Source organism: Schistosoma haematobium, chromosome ZW, assembly GCF_000699445.3.
Source record: "Schistosoma haematobium chromosome ZW, whole genome shotgun sequence".
Taxonomy (NCBI): Eukaryota; Metazoa; Platyhelminthes; class Trematoda; order Strigeidida; family Schistosomatidae; genus Schistosoma; species Schistosoma haematobium.
In genome coordinates, this window is record NC_067195.1 from 79,968,025 (window position 1) to 79,984,856 (window position 16,832).

The window sequence follows — 16,832 nt, forward strand, 5'->3', positions numbered from 1 at the left end:
ATTTCGACAATTCATTTATGGTTGAGATCATGAATCAATTGAAGCTAGACCACCATGGAAAACCTAGAAGCACTGGACAGTCGTTTCTTCCTAGTGTGGCACTCCTCAGCAGTGCACGCCCACTACCCCGACTCGCAGGATCCAAAACCAGGACCTATCAATTTCGTGGGTTAGTTGAAGTTGGACATTAACACCGTTGGATGTCGGCCGGCTCAGTGGTCTAAAGGTTAATCGTTCGCGCGCGAGACTGATAGGTCCCATGCTGAAATCTCGCGAGGTGGGATCGTGGATGCTCATTTGCTGAAGAGTCCCACAATAGGACGAAACGGTCGTTCACTGCTTCCAGGTTTTCCATGGTAGTCTAGCTTTAATTAACTCATGATCTCAACTATTGAAATTACTGCAATCTCCACAAAACCCCTTCTGATACCAATTCATTTATGCTTTTCGCTGATGATGTTATAGTAGTCACTAGATCGAAAGGAACTTCATGCAGGTAATGAATCCCAAAATGAGCTTAACACATACTGCTATTTTGCCCACAGTGGAAATAACACTTATTTACTTAATTAAACGAACTAGTTGAAGAATTCTGAGTTAACCCATTCCAAACATTGAATTTTGGACTGATTGAAACTAATCAATGTTTAATTGATTTTTATAGTGATATGTTGTCTTCATTTTCATATTTAGTTATGATTTCATAAACTAAGGAAAAAATTGGAGAAAATTATATAAACATGAAAAAATATAACTAAGATAATTTGGATGTCCTATTCTGATTTCAATATGATATTGGTAACGATTCAGAGTACTTTTAAACTGATAACACATAATCAATTTATGAATTAATCCGGAACATAAGAAGCTAATATGATGTGATGTTTGGTATTATACTTTCTATAGTAGTTCTATCCTTGAACTTTAATAATAATTGTAGTGGTTAACTCGTGTTTTGACTGTCGAAATGAACCAACGTTTTCGAACAGGTTGGAATAACTATATATCCGTTTCGACCCAGACTACGTTTTGGCATTTAAACAAAATTAGAGATCAAGGCTGTTTTATGATAGATTTCCATGACAAGTTTCTATATGATGCAGTTATCAATATGGACAGGGACAAATAGGAAATTGTGTCGGAGAATTAGTTCCTGACTGTTTGGCTGGTAAAATATTATATGTATAAATGTGTTTTCAGTTGTTTACAGATGCTAAGTTGAGTTTGAGTATAATGGCTAACGGTAATAGTACACCATAGGGAAAATAATCAGTGAAACATCATTTTTCAGTGAAAATTAATTTTCTACCTTTTTATTCTTATTTGCTCATTTCACGTAATTCTTTTCCGATTACTTCTAATTTACAAATGACACAGTTTTGAAGTATTCATGCCATTACAAATGTACAAGTTCGGAATTTTTAGCATATAATATTGTCTAATTCATTAACCTTCGCAAAAATAACACAATAATTAACTTATAACCGATGACGTATTTATTAAAAACAATTGTTCGCTCCAATATTCTTTGGGGGTTGTTAAGCTACTTTTCTACAGTTCTTTTCATGCTTAAGTAATAACTAAAACAAATCCATTGTTATACAAATAAAATCTAAAATTCATCCCAAATACAATGTTGGCTAGCGTAGAAGAGGGTTGGAAGACTAGGGGTAACCGAACGAAGATGTATGATTAGTGAGTAAAGCCACTAACTGTTGGATTGAACTATACTGGGTGGTGCAGACTACTCCGCTAGGGTTCGTATCATTATTGTAAACATTAGTTGAAGACGCTGAGTGACATGACTTAGGTTCAGTTACAATGATGAAGGCACATTCACTGTTTTCCCTCAAATACTGGATTTTTAAATAAGTTCATAACTTTCATTACTCAAATTCACTCCTTCTCGAACGATATCCTTTATGCCTAATTTTTGTACTATCTCTACTACTTCGATATTTACATTGAAGGTTTTATTTTTCTGTGATAATGTCCCGTCAACGACGCAATAAAGCCAAATTTTGGTCAGTAGTGTGGACTCATTATTCGGCGCAGCGTATCAACCTAATAAAACAATTCCTTTTCACAGATGGGTTATTAGATAGCTACTCGCTGTCGTACAAGAAATTTCCGTATCATAAATCAATGAACGCTAGAATCACTTTATCAACACCTTTTGACCTGACCAGTATTTAATACACACTAAAATCCATACTCGGTTTGCCATCAGTATCGTGAATGAAGAACTTCATTTTTCGATGAACCGTTGGGGATGTGTGACCTTTAAAAATATGTAGCCTATAGACACTTTAAATTACTTAGAAGTGCTTTTTTCGTATCTTATAAAATATTAATGTCATTTTACTGATCAGTTGTTGTCACCTGTTATTCATTCATTTTAAGGAGCTTGACTCAATAATTAAGCACTCTTGATCAATCACCACTCACATACCCTTCGTATACATATAGTTGGTTGAACTCGTTATTACCAAATAAAAACCACTAAGATAACTTCATCACATTTCGTTAAGAAATTCTTTACGACATAACTTCTAGAGAGTATTCCTAATTTCACAACATTTATGGGTTTTTCGTCATGTATTGGCATCAATTGAGATCCAGGGAGAATTGAACATCCGTATCATTCTGGTTTGAGATTCGTCGGATGTATCTTGTGGAAAATATTATCTTGAGACTACTAAGTTGATATCAATTGGTTTACCTTTAACCAACCACCAATACGCGACATGACGTAACTACAACCCCGAGTCATTGGTGATTCGGATGAACTCCACCGACAACTTTCCACAGGAACTTCAGCAAATGAACTAGAGGTTAGTTACTAGCGAACACATGATTAAAATTCGCTCATCAAGTGGAGTTGAGTATTAAAGATAAAATGGGAGTTCAAAAAGGTTTTCATGACTGAGAAGTGAACCATAACGTTAACCACTTAATGTAATAAAACCACAAGCTTAAGGATTACTCACAATAACACATGTATTTAACAATTAACAGTTCAGTGAAATCGATTACAAACGTTTTGCGTACAACTCCCGACATAGTCCTGCGCATTTAATGACAGGTAAACAAACTGTGTTTAGCATTTTGGTAGTTTCGAAGAAAAAAGTTCAGGAAATATGAGTGAAGCAAAATTAGAAATGGCAAAAATAGATACACAACCGCCCGAAAAGACAAAATAGGAATGGAAAGTTTGAAAAGGACAATGCTTGGGGACAAAATAGAAGATATATACAGACAGGCAGCAGTAAAAACCAAGAAAGGTATTTTGTTAAACACAAAAATCTTAGAGACGGAAGATAAGAAAGACAAGGTAGAAGCCAAAAACAGATGAACTCAGTATAACAAAGGCTAAGTAAAACGACTAAAATGAGAAGTAGAGTGGAACCAAACAATACTATTTAAAGATCACAGACATGCCACAAAAGTTCGGAAATTCAAAATCAATAGTAACGCGGAAGACCAAAAGAAGGTAGTGCAATGGACAAATACACAGAAAAGGCAAATAGGTACAGAGGTACCGAAAGACAAAGGCGAAGTAATAAGTTACACAGTCACACCAGGAAAAATTGAGAATCTGATTGGTGAAAAAAATGAAGGCTAAACTCAGACTGATTGAAAGGTTAGCTCAAACAATTCATTACGATAGTATTGAGTTAACCCAAAATGAAAAAAAAACTAGGAAGACATACTAACATGATCAAAAAAACAGGTGAGATAAAACCAAACAATCATGAATAAATAAATAAATAGGAATAGGCAAACAGCCAAGGCAACCATAAAGTTTTATACAGACATACAAAATGAATCTAAGGAAAATCCTGAAGAATTAGCAATGCAACAGACGGGGACCTTGGAGCAAAATCTTGGATGGATAAAATGTGAAACAAAAACGAATGAGCTAACGAAATAGAAAGATTTTTGTTCTAATGGTTGAGAACTAAGAGGAATGGAACAGTACAGCAACAACCGCATGAACGGCTTTAATTAAATGCAAAACAGGAGGGGCGGTTGTTAGATCATTCTACTAGGTTGGCTATCAAAGGCAAGAATTTATGAAAATATGAATGTAAGACCTGTTACGGATCGTGAGAAAGGAAAGCATTGTGAAAGGTAATAAACAAGCGGAATTCCATTGAAGGTCGGGGCATATCAAAATAATTTGAGCCATAGATAATGTATAAACTACGGATGATAAAATGAAAGTCAAAATATTAATTGTGACACGCACTGATGTAATTAATATGAAGGAAATAACCTAAGTGATTTAAAGACCAAAATCTTACTTCCATAAACCATTACATTATAGCGGCTACGTTAATTAACTAGAAATCGAACCCTCTAGTAGCATCAGTGTTACACTGATCAGCGTCAAACTGGAAAGTAGCTGGAACTTGTGGTACCGAGATAAAATCACCCAAATGTTCATCTTCAGCAACCCCAGTTGTATTTGGATCGTCAATCATCTGTAAATAGTAAAAAATTACATGTATCAAAATTAGTGAATCCATAATGAAAAAGCATTCAATTGAAGAAAGAGGGTGCTCAACAAACAAATAGATGGATTTTCTGAAAACAGAGCTCACCAGTTAATTTTGGGAATGAGAAATCCTTACCATGAATTTCTAAATATTTTGGTTATTCCGATCAACAATGGATTGGTGCATGATTTTAAAAGCGTGAATCATAAGTTCAGGTAAACTCAATGAAACTGGGGATGTCGTTTAAATCTACGGAGATTCTTACAAAAACTCCAGGTTAGACATTGAAGGCCAACATTCTAACTACTTCGGTTGAAAAATACAAAATAATACCAGTTACCTGAGAACCAAGTATTTTTAAAAAGAACTCTGTTAATAATAGCTTCTAGGTGTTCAGGAGTAAGACATTTTATTACTGTTTATTCATGTTTAACAACAAGGTTAAGATGAGTGTCTTTTCATTAACCTAAGCCCCGTACAGAACTACTGAAGTTTAACCTACAACAAATGAGCTAATATTAGTAGCTTTCTAGACACGACTATTTATGCTATTTCTTTTAGTATTGGTTTATCAGAATATTAATAGTATGTTTTTCAGTGAATAAGATTACAACAAAGTTTGACAATAAATCAAGTAATTTCTTGTATAGATACACCATCTATGCTAATCATAGAGCTTGAGGGGATAATTATCCCAAAAATAAAACTTACCCCTTCGTTAAAATATCGTTCGATTATGTCATATGCCAAACGATATATATCGATATTTGTATGTTCTTGAAGAGCTTCGATAAGATCCAACCCACCACATTCTTCGATTGCAGTTGTGACCTGTTCCAAGTTATCGCCAGCTGCTGCCAATATATTTGATATTCCATCCAAAACAACTTGAGCGACCTGGACATCTCTGGTATTTAACATTTTACAAAGCGGAGGAATAACGCGTTGGTCGATGACGTACCTTACCTTGAGACAAGAAAGTAAGTACAGGTCAGAAATAAAAACAGCAAATATTTGCCGCTTCTTGTTTAAAAATTGTTACTCATCTGAAAAGGACCTAAATGCATTTCGTCATTTACCAATGATTCATTCCAGCATGTGCTGAAATTCTAGTCAAGAGTGGTTGAAAATTTCAAATATTACCGGACATTTGACCGTTTACAAATTGATTATTCGAAAACCTATGTATCAATAGGGTGCTAGTGGAACGCTTTTTGTAAAATGACATTTAGATTCTATTTATGAACTATCGACCAGTACCTACTAACTTTTCAAGTGCTGACTGCCCCTGAGAATTTTAAAACAAGTTCATGGAACAAAAAAACACACCTGTTCAGCATTTCCGTTGATCGCTAGATTCGAGATAGCCCATGCAGCTTCTTTTTGTGTCAAGAACTCGCTTTCAGCCAGATGATGGATAATTAACGGGACTAGTCCATGGTCTATCACAGCTTGGACTTGACTTTGGTTCCCTGCAGTAATATTGGATAGAAACCAGACAGCTTCTTTGTTAATTTTATCTCTCGGGTGAGTCAACAAAGATGCAAAATGACTTAGAGCTCCACAATCCAAAACAACTTGAGTTTGTTGGTCTGAACCTGTAACTATATTTCCAACGGCACGCAACGCAGCAGTTTGCACCTTGAAACTTGAATGTGATAACAATGGAACCAAATGAGGCACTATCTCTGCATTTATAACCATTTCGATTTGATCGTTTCCACCGTCAGTTAGATAAGATATAGCCCAAACAGTGTCGACGAGAATCTGGAAATTTACAAGACCGCAAGTAAATAAAAAGAACGTTTAAGTAGGCTGACATTATGCAAGTCTCACTAACTTTTGTGACCCAGTGTATAATACATGTGACAAAAGTTTGTATGGTTCTAAGTTGATTACAAAACCTAAGAAATTAGTACTTTTACTTATCTTGCTTTCAACGAACTCGCAATAAATACTTATTATATGCTTACAATGAAACTTATTTCACTGAAAATCAATGACGGTTAAAAAGTTATTCTGACCACGTAGTTTCGTAGAATAGTGCAATATTTACGACTGAACAATAAGGATTTTTCACTTCCTTAGAAGTCGAGATGCAACAAACTGACATAAGGTTAACACAATACGCAACACGACCACAGCCTATCCGGTTTCGTAATTTCGTTTCACAAACTTGAATGAGATGGGGTTATTTTTACCACATAACATACATAGGTTTTGAATTTGTGCACTTAATTGGACAATGGAGATTCTGAAGTCGCTTACTTTCGAAATCATCCCCAATAGCATCAAGAATTACTGCATACTTTACAATTACACAATCAGTGGATGAAGTAAACTTGCTACACTTATTGTAAATGAGGATTTTGGGAAATCACTTTTTAGTGGTAAACAATGCACTTTTCTGATGTGTAGATGAACTTGCTGTCTACACTTACAAGCTAGGTTTTTCAAGTGGATCGGAAGATTTATATCGGGTTAAAAGTAAATGTGAAAATCAGTACCTAGACTGTATGGAATGGGATTAACGAATAAGAATTGGCACTGGTTATTAAGTAAGGTTTGTAATAAACAAAACGATTCCTAGTTATTGTAGTCCATATCCACATATAGCTGTGAACGTCAAAATATAGATTAAAAACATGGAATAACTTACACTATCATCGGTGTGTTTTATTAAATATAAGAGAGCTGGGAGAAGTTCTCTGATAGCTGAGGCAGGAGGAGGAGGGTCCTTGTTGCGGCAAAGGTTGACCATCACCCAGGTGACATTGCGTAGGAAGTTCAATGGTATATTTGGTGTTAAGAGCTTTAATAATGGTTTTATGACATCCAATTTGATTACGTAATCCCTTAATACTGGACCATCTCCGATTATATTACCTAAGGCCCAAACAGCCTGTTCGCAAACATTAGGGTGTGAAGAAGACAGCAGCTTTAGAAAACGTGGTACGGCTCCTGCTTGAACAACAGCTAGAGTCTGTCCAGATGTGCCGGATGCAATATTCGTCAAGGCCCAGGCAGCTTCAAATTGAAGATTGGGACTAAAATAAAAGATGTGTTGTCAGCAATGATTCAGCTAGATATCAGGTTTTATCAACAAGTGGTTTCGATCATTTCAAATTTCCGAACGTTATCGGGTACGCTCTAATTCTAGAAATACCTGAGAAGTCGAACCAATTGAAAGTCTAGACAAACGTAGGACCTTAGAAATCGAGTCCAGCGTACTTGATGTCTCAGGCACTATTTTGAAAACTCTAACAGTAGTCAGGTTTCCCGATCAGTGATCATTTGATGTATATGTATAACACACGGCAGACTGCTTTGAAGTACTTAAATTTTAATAGAATACGAGGACAACATATCAGTTGGTCATGTTTCTAACTCGTGTCATTATCTACATTAGCACAGTGAGATGAAGCTAACAAGATGAAATGCTAAGGAGTCGAGATAATACAAGCAATTATGATGATAGTGAAGACGAAATGCTGATAAAAATGTTCGAAGAACAGAATGGGAAGCATGAATGAATATTAAAACTTAGTATCTGAGGAATGAAGAGTAAATGGACCTGCTCTACTAACTTATTATGGGCGTAATCAGATGTTCTGCATCATCAACAACGGCTTAGTTCTACAATGATTTCATGGGTTGATATCCCATCTTTGACGGGCTATGGTTTTTGACTAGCTTGATTACACCCTAACCAGTATTGCGTACCGTGACCGAGCAGTCACATATGTGTAATAAATGATTCGGTCGCCTTAATCAGTGAAAAAGCATGTCAAACAATGTCACAGTTACTAAGCTGGCTGTCGTATATGAATAAGCAGAATCCTACGAAGAAACTTATCACGTTGCCAGTCTACGAGTGTTTTGCTTTCATAGACTAAGCTTTGCGGCTAAACAGTAACAGTGGACTACCGAGTAGTAATGTTCGTCGCTTAGTAGATAAACACATATCCATGTCAAAATACAGAATTAAAATAGACATGGAACTATTTAGGACGTGCAGAAACCTCATCAGCCAAACACAGGCTTGGTACTTCCAAGGCAAATGGACTGGTTACACTGTCAATCTAAGCTATGACCCAAACCAGTTCTGAAGTGTATTTGTTACCTAAGGAGTTCAATAGACGCCCTACGATGTCAGCAGAGACAAATCCAGGTAATAACTGTCTGAGGTATATTACAGACGGTATCCTCGATAAAGGTTCCTACTGTGCCAACTAAACGTCAGGGCCGTGTTAGGCCCGAAGTTGACTTGCTTAATCGCTCTCATTGTGATATAAGATGATTTTCGGTGAGAAAGTTTAGATCTTATTACAATCCGGAGAAATTTAACTACAAACCTGATTCCCTAGATTTGGTCTGACTACCAATCGATTTCAGTACGGCAAAAGCCCAAGGAACAATTGCTTTGGCCAATACTACATAACTCGTTAAGCTGAACTGAGGACCAACGAGAACCTAACACTAGACATAGTATTCACTAAGTGAAAGAAACTGCAGCGCGAAAACCACTCGTCTCTAGTTATTACATGATTCAAAACCCATAGCTCAATGTTGTTTAGCTGAATCCTCAAAATGGCGAAAGGGTTAAGGACTAATATCTGAACATGAGAACCAACTCACCACCCCTACAAGCACAAAATACCTGGCATTATATCTAGCATAAAATCTGGCACTAGGGGGTCGGCCACATACGCTAGGTGTCTGCAGAATAACTGACAATAAAAAATGAAGTGGGGGATAGAGAATGCGACCTATTCAATAGCTTGGTCAAGATATCTTCAGTTGCGAGTTTACGTCACCTCTATAAAGACCGGACTGGGAATTCATGATAATTTCACAAACGACTCACGGTGATAATACTAACTAACCACCACTTTGCCGCAAAGTCGTACCTACTAATTTTACTGAATATACTATAACGAATAGCCAAACTGGTCAGACTTAGTATCTGAGCCTACCGGTCTATTTAAGATAAGACAAGAGATTTGAACATGTTCGATAAAATCGATTCTTGAAGACTTAAACGCGACTAATTCAGGAGCCCTTTGTGGAAGGAATGGATTGCAGAGGGATTGACTTACTCTTCACTTGTCAGACAAGCGACCAACTTTGGTAGCATACCAGCATTTATCAGCTCGTCAATAGGAGGATTCCGATCACTGGAAAGAAGCTTACGAGCTGACTGAACGACCAACAATCTGACAGCTGGATCTTCATTCTCAGCGTTCGCTACTATGGATTCCAGATTTAGTAACGTAGACTTTCCAGTCCCATCGATTTCTGTGTCAACGGGATCATTAGCCGTCTGTGGTCCATTAGTTCCAGTAGGAATGTTCCTTTTCTTTTGAAGTGTTTCTTCTCGTTTGTTCTTGCGAAGTTCCACTTGCCCTTCCTGGCGACGACGTCGCATCTCCTAAGGTAAAAGCATGATAACAAAAAGCACTTATACTTACGTCTGCACTCTTGCCAGCATTCTTAAAAGACATAATACGCACCGCCGCCTGATCACCCATTTCTACCTATGATGTTACTCAGCGAATGTGAAACCGAAACCCCTGGACGGGATATTCAAACAAACGGGTTTCGAAGCTCAAACTGTTTCTTGTGTTATTGTAAAAGTAGAAAAGTTATTTGTTGTGCAAATTGATTTGTCAATAATTTTGTTTTGTCAGTGTTTAGTTTGTTTTATTTCTGTTCCATTACCGAATTATCAAATCATTACTTCGGTTATACGTTTCCGCTCACTCGATTATCTTAAACTGTTCAGATCCCATTCAGTTATTATGCAACGAATCTAACCAGTTTTTTAGTTCCATGAATCTTATATAAACCCTTCATTACCCATAAAATTATCACATAATTTATCCTATCTGTCTCAGAACTTAGCTCAACTAGTACGTCACCAATCCCTAATGTTTTCTTAATTCTAACACCAAATAACTTCTGACCTGTTCTTGCTCACACATATATGGTTATTATTGATGACGTTTGTCGTTCCGATTCTTGACATTCACTCGTATCAGTTGTTCCTCGATGTAAAATCCTAGTACGTAGTTGAGTTTAGGCAGCTGATGAGAAACCTCCAAGTATAATGGATTGATGTTATTCTGTTCGTTCTGGTTTTATTCCAACCAGAAGTACAGAATTCATTTCATTCTGTCTCAGCCATACGAACGGAGTTGTTCGTTAGAATAAAGTGTTTCGAGTACTTCGTTTTTCCTAATGCGGATTTACCGATCGTGATGACTGAAGCCATGTCGGCTGGAACACACGTATTATCACGGAAAGATCGATTGAAGAACAGTAATTCTAAAAGCAGCAACTCGAATCCCGGGGGCGAAGTTGTACTTCTGACCGTGGAGGGTTGTGACAGTTGTAATTTCTTTCTCTCGAACAGCAAGCATCTGCAGAGATGCTGCCTTCTCACAAAGGAATAAAAGGCTTAGAAAAGGCCGACTTCTAAAATGTCGAGCCTCACCTTAACCCACGAACTTCCGGAGCCTAAGCCGTTTGATGTTCAGAGCTCATACATCAAGCAGTTGTCCCTAGGCTCTCCGGTCACCCTTCCACATCACTGAGATCACCACCATCAACTCAGCTCATTCTTCAGGTCTTTTGAAAAGAGATATCCTTCCATAGTGTGAGCAAATGGGGAGTGACAGAAGCCCTCACATCTGTATCAGCACCCGAGATCATTACGTTGACGATCGAACTCCTCACTCATTCAATAAAAACACTTCCATTCCCACGATCAACGCTTCTCATATACATTTATCACCACTCTCCACCGAGGCTAATTTTGGTTCGTGAAATGCTTTTCTTGGTCTTTTGAGACAACTCACTAAGCTAAACAATGGAGCTTTCAATCTTCAGACCTTGTGTCAGATGGGGAAACAGGCTTTCTTAGCGAAGACTGTCGTTTATTCTGGAGCACGTGTTTAGACTTGAATCGTGCTCTAGTTCGAGTACTTATTTATCTGAGTGTTACTGGAGGTAGAAAAGCCACAGCAAGAAAACCCTTTAGAGTTCAACTCAATGTTGAGAAATTTTGGAATATTTCTTTGGAATAAACCGAAGGAGCTAGTCAGCTATGAAAGTGATATCCACCCCCACGGAGCTTGTTACGATATATAAAAAACTGTGTGAACAGCATCGGTGTCTAATAGTAACTTGAACCAATAGGTCAGAAATATGTCAGAAAACTGACAAATACTCGAAATTCAAAACACCTGGCTCTGAACAAGCTGATGAGCAGATGCAACTTAAACGTAGGTTGATAAAAAAGTCTATATAATGATCGTGAGCGTTGGTGGGTAGCAAGAGCATGAGGTACAGAAAAGGCAAAGGACTAGATATAACAGTAGACAGATTTTCAGACTTCTTCACCAAACAGGTACTAAAAATCCTTCTGTTAGTGAAACTGTCTCGTTAGAAGACGGAACTACTATTCACTCTCAATTCAGAAGTTTGATACGACGGGTAGAACACTTTAGGGAACACTTCAACCGGCTACTTCTGCAGAATTCTCGTTCTTACTTGTCGATTCAGTGATAGTTTTGTCAGGTGAACAGTCTAACAACAAACATTGTAGTTGACAATCTAGATAAGCCGGTTTTAACCTATCAATACTTACGCAGTCAATGTTCCCATGTCTTTCCACCATGAAATATTTAGATTTCCTTGAGACAACTTTGAAAGGACCTTCAACTGGTGGGCTAAGCAGTGCCTTCATTTTGTCACATCTTATCCAGACGTGCGTGCAATTGCTTAGCTCTTTAGGTACATATATGGCGCGTGATTGTTCACGAGTATTAATTGGCTTAAGTTTGGACATATGGTTCCGTAGTTGATCTACGTAAGTTTCGAAATTAAGTTTTTGACTTTTAGCATTGGGGTTAATAAACTCACTTGGTAGCCTCAGATTCGTCCCGAAAACTAGTTCCGCCGTTGAATACTGTGAGTCAGTTTCGATAGCTGTTCACACTTCCAACATAACTAACGGTAGGAATTCTGTCCACTGAGTGGGGTTTGAGTGTGATATAAGGGTGGTTTTTAGCTGACGATGGAAACGTTCTTTCGTCCTATTAGCCTGAGGATGATATGCAGTGCAGCGTATCCTATTGGAGCCTAGAAGTTTAGTCAAGTTATTAAATAGTTCGGATTCAAATTGCGCCCCTCCATCTGTCGTTATCGTTATGGGTGTACCAAAAATGGTTACCCAGTTCTGCATGAAAACCTTGGCCACTGTTTCCGTCGTAATGTCCGTTATCGGGATGGCTATAGGGAATCTGGTAAATCGATCTATGCATGTAAACAGATAATTAAAACAGTTCGAATGTGGCAAAGGGCCCACTTAGTCGATTTGCCCATGGGCAAAACGTGCATCTGGTTGCGAGAAAACACCTATGGGTGAATTTGTGTGACGATTAATCTTTCATTGTTGGTATGCTGAGCACTCTCTAACCCACTTGTGTACATCGTTCTGTAACTTCGGCCATATATATCTGGCATTGATTAGTTAAGTTGAAGCTTTTGTGCCAGGATGAGACAAAGAATGGAAGTTATTATATATCAATTTTCGCATACTTTCGGGAACGAAAGGTCGCGGCATTGCCTTTGTCGTGTCACAGCAAATTAGAATACTATCAATAGGTGATGGTAACTGTTTTAGATTAACACTTGAATTGTTTGTTTTAAGTAGGTTTTGTAATTCTAGATCCTGCTCTTGTTCGTTTCTCAACGTCTCGAAGTTTGCTGTAGACTGCTGTAGCACGTTCATTTCTAGTCTGGATGAAGCATCTGCCGCCTGATGTCCTGACCTTCGACATGTCGGATATCGCTTGTGAACTGTGATATATAATCGAGATGTCGGACTTCTCAAGGTGAGTGTTTATCGGCTCTCGCTTTTAATCTATTCGTTGGTGGTTTGTGATCCGTAAAGACTATAAATTCCCTACCTTCTAACATGTATCGGAAGTGTTTAATGGTCAAGTAGATTGCAAGAAGTTCTCGCCCGAATATAGAATACCTTGTCTCTGCTGGAGCGAGTCTTCGAGACGAAAGCAATTGGTTTCCAGGCGTTTTTAACCAGTTGGTTAAGGGTACCGCCTACTGCTTTATTTGAAGCACCCACCATGAAAGCAAGTGGGGAAAGGGAATTCGGATACATCAACGTGGTTGTTTGGTCCAGTTTATCTTCAAGCTGCTTGATAGCTCCGACGGCGTCAGAAGACAGTTTGAATTCTTTTGGTTTTCCTTTAAGTGAATCTGTCAAAGGTTGCATTAATTGTGCACAACCGGGTATGAATCTGCGATAAAAGTTAATTGGACCTAGAAAACTTCTCAGTTGTGTTATAGAACTAGGTATGGAGTATTGTTTGATGGTGTCCACTTCTTGTTTGATCGGTGTAGTCCCCTCTGGGCTTATTGTGTGACCGAGAAATTCTACAGTTCGAACACCGAAAACACACTTACTTTGATGTATGTTCATTCCATGTTCAATCAGTCTTTTTAACATTGCTCGTACATGCTGTTCGTGTGATTGTAAATCCGGGCTGGCAATTAACAAGTCGACTACATACCCTTGTGCAAATGGTATATCTCGAAGTAGGTTATCCATGAATCTTTGAAATGCTTGTGCCGCATTTCTCGGACCGAATGGCATGCGTGCAAACTTGAACAAGCCAAAAGGTGTAGTAATAACTGTCTTGAGGATATCTTCATCAGCCACCGGGATATTGTGACATGCCCTGACTAAGTCAATTTTAATAAATATGTTCATACCATGTAAACCGTTTGTGAAATCTTAGATATGCGGTTGAGGGCTCTGTAATCCCCACACATTCTCCGATCACCTTTATTCTTCTTCGTCACCATATGCAAAGGGGATGCCCATTGACTATCAGAGAGGCGGATAATACCCAGTTGTAGCATATAGTTAAATTCGGCCCTGGCGATTTTGAGCTTATCTGGTGCTAGTCTCCTGGGCTTTGCAAAAACAGGTGCAACTTCGGTTTTGATAGTATGATTTACTTTTAGCTTGTCTTTGGAAGGCTGTGGGTTTGGTCTAGTTAAGTTTGAAAATTCCGCGAATATATCTTGGAATTTCGCTGTTGTTACTGGAGGAGTTTGAATCAAGTTAAGAGATGTGATGTAACTTTCTTTGCCGTTTGTGTAATTCGAGGTTTCTTTCAGTGTTAAGCGTCGTTTCTTAGTGTCAGCTAAAAATTCGTATCTCTCCAGAAAGTACATCCCCAGTATTGCTAGATCTAAATCGGCTACAGTGAAAACCCAGGGGAATTGCCTCCGGAACCCCAAATATAGTGTTAGAGTTTTCTGCAGAAATGTCGCAATTTTAGTTTATCGGCGGCTTGAAGTGTAACTGAGGATGTTTCTCGACTCAGCTCAGTTTTATTTTGAGGGATGATACTAAGAGCAAAGCCAATATCTATCAAGAAATTCAAGCCAGCGTTTCAGTCTCTAACGTTAAACAAGCGACTGTTTAGGCGCACCTCTTCAGTCGTTGCGACCTGGGGAGGGTTTAGTCGTTTCCCGCTTCCTTGGAATTTTGTTTAGGCCAGGCGAATGGTTGCATACTGTTACATACTCTTTCCTGGGCTTATTGTGTGCCCGAGAAATCCTAGAGTTCCAACAGCGAAGACACACTTTGACATATGTTCATATCATTTTCATGCTAGTTATGTGATTGAAAACCGGGACAGGCAATTAAAAAGTCGTCGCTATTATGCTTGCTCACATGCGTATATTTTTGTTTTTTCAAAAAGCCAAAAACATCATTCTGCGAATATCGTTTTCACGCTAATGCATTTGTACAAAAGGCATGTATATGAGTTTTTTTCATTTTTTGCTCATTTTGTGTCTTTACGCACACACGAGTGTAATTCGACAAGCAGTAACATATTCTTTTTTTCATTTACAGCCGTACTAGAAGAGATAAAAAGTGACGAAATTTACGATAGATTAAAATTTCCATTGTGTCCGTTTTTCATGATTACATTGTACCACATGGCCTCTTGTTGTAATGGAAGACGAACAGACGCCGCTGAACATAGCAAGCTGTCAGAAGAGTGTTTACTAACGATGAACTAGTTGGGTTTAAACTTATGGCTGGCCACGTGTTAGGGTCACGACTGTCCCACTAGGAGAATGTGATCTGTAGTGGTTAATAGGTCCTCAAAATAAATGGCTCTGTAAGTCTTCGACATTTGATGCTGACCACATTGGTCTTAATTGACTCACCGCACCAGATCACGAGTGGGTACGCCGTGTTCAAGTTCTCCTATAACAGCTAGCCAACCTAGATCAGCCGCTTCTGGATATATCGATAGCCTAGCAAATACATCTTACAACCTCTTTGCTTCCGATCTCTGATTTCACTGGGTTGGCACGTTTCCATTATAGTTGTTGCTGGTTAAGATGTTGTCAAACTCCAAATAGTTGTGGCATCTTTATAGATCTAGATATCGTCAGCAAATAACAAGACCGACTACTACATTAGAATAAGAAGGTCATTTCCATACAGGAGTAACAACAATGGCCCAAAACTGTACACTGGGGCACTTCACTGAGCGTGGTTTCCAACCTAGACAACTTCGAGTCCACCTATGCTTGTTGCTGGCCCCCAACTAGGAAACCTTCTATTCACACTAATAAATTGAATTCAACCTCGAGATTACTAAACTTATATGACAGTCGTTGGTGAGGAACTTTGTCAAAAGCTTTGCTGCGTATTGTGTTCTTTGATCTTCCTCTCCTCCTTTCACATTGAGGATTCCGTGCAAGGGCTCGCCATGTGACGCAGTTGATTGCTTTTCTCAACGTGTGTCTTATCCACCTCCTGCACCTCTTCCTGATTTCCTCCTCCACTGGGATCCGGTTTGTTCTATCTCACAGTAGGTTGCTGCTGATAGTGTTTGGTCAACGGATCCGAAGTATTTTGCGTAGACAACTGTTAATAAACACTGGTATCTTCTGGATGATGGCGTTCGTAGTTCTCTGCCTGGAGCCCCTCTGGTGATACTGCCGGTCCCAAGCCTGGATAAAGGCGGAGTGTTGGGCGTGGGGTTAGCAACCCCATCCCGTAGAAAACTAACCCTCTAAAAAACCATAACCAGAAAAAATTATTCAAAGTAAGTGATTGGTAGAATATTGTATTTCTGAGGCTCCATGCTTTGATATAGATCATTTCTTCAAATAACAGACGGATTTAAACTTGTCCTATATTATTGATTTGTGCACCACTGGGCACTGTTTCATCCATGGCCTGGGTCCTGGGTTCAATTTCTGGTGAAC

General features: G+C 38.5%; 1 protein-coding gene across 2 annotated transcripts; it reads right to left on the reverse strand.

Annotated features, from left to right (window-relative positions):
* Positions 1-1,623: 1,623 nt before the first annotated feature.
* Positions 1,624-14,771, reverse strand: KAP-ALPHA3 (Importin subunit alpha; the record flags this gene model as incomplete). Of its 2 annotated transcripts, XM_035732174.2 has the most annotated exons (10): positions 4,347-4,487; positions 5,214-5,468; positions 5,832-6,269; positions 7,162-7,549; positions 9,602-9,933; positions 9,974-10,039; positions 12,505-12,647; positions 13,107-13,359; positions 13,654-14,273; positions 14,375-14,771. In XM_035732174.2, the coding sequence occupies 10 exons, from the start codon at positions 14,769-14,771 to the stop codon at positions 4,347-4,349; spliced, it is 3,033 nt and encodes a 1,010-aa protein (XP_035588430.2). The 2 variants fall into 2 exon arrangements, with proteins under 2 accessions (XP_051072604.1, XP_035588430.2); XM_051212420.1 differs by lacking the exons at positions 12,505-12,647; positions 13,107-13,359; positions 13,654-14,273; positions 14,375-14,771 and having other exon boundaries at positions 1,624-9,933; positions 9,974-10,121.
* Between the last annotated feature and the right edge of the window lie 2,061 nt (positions 14,772-16,832).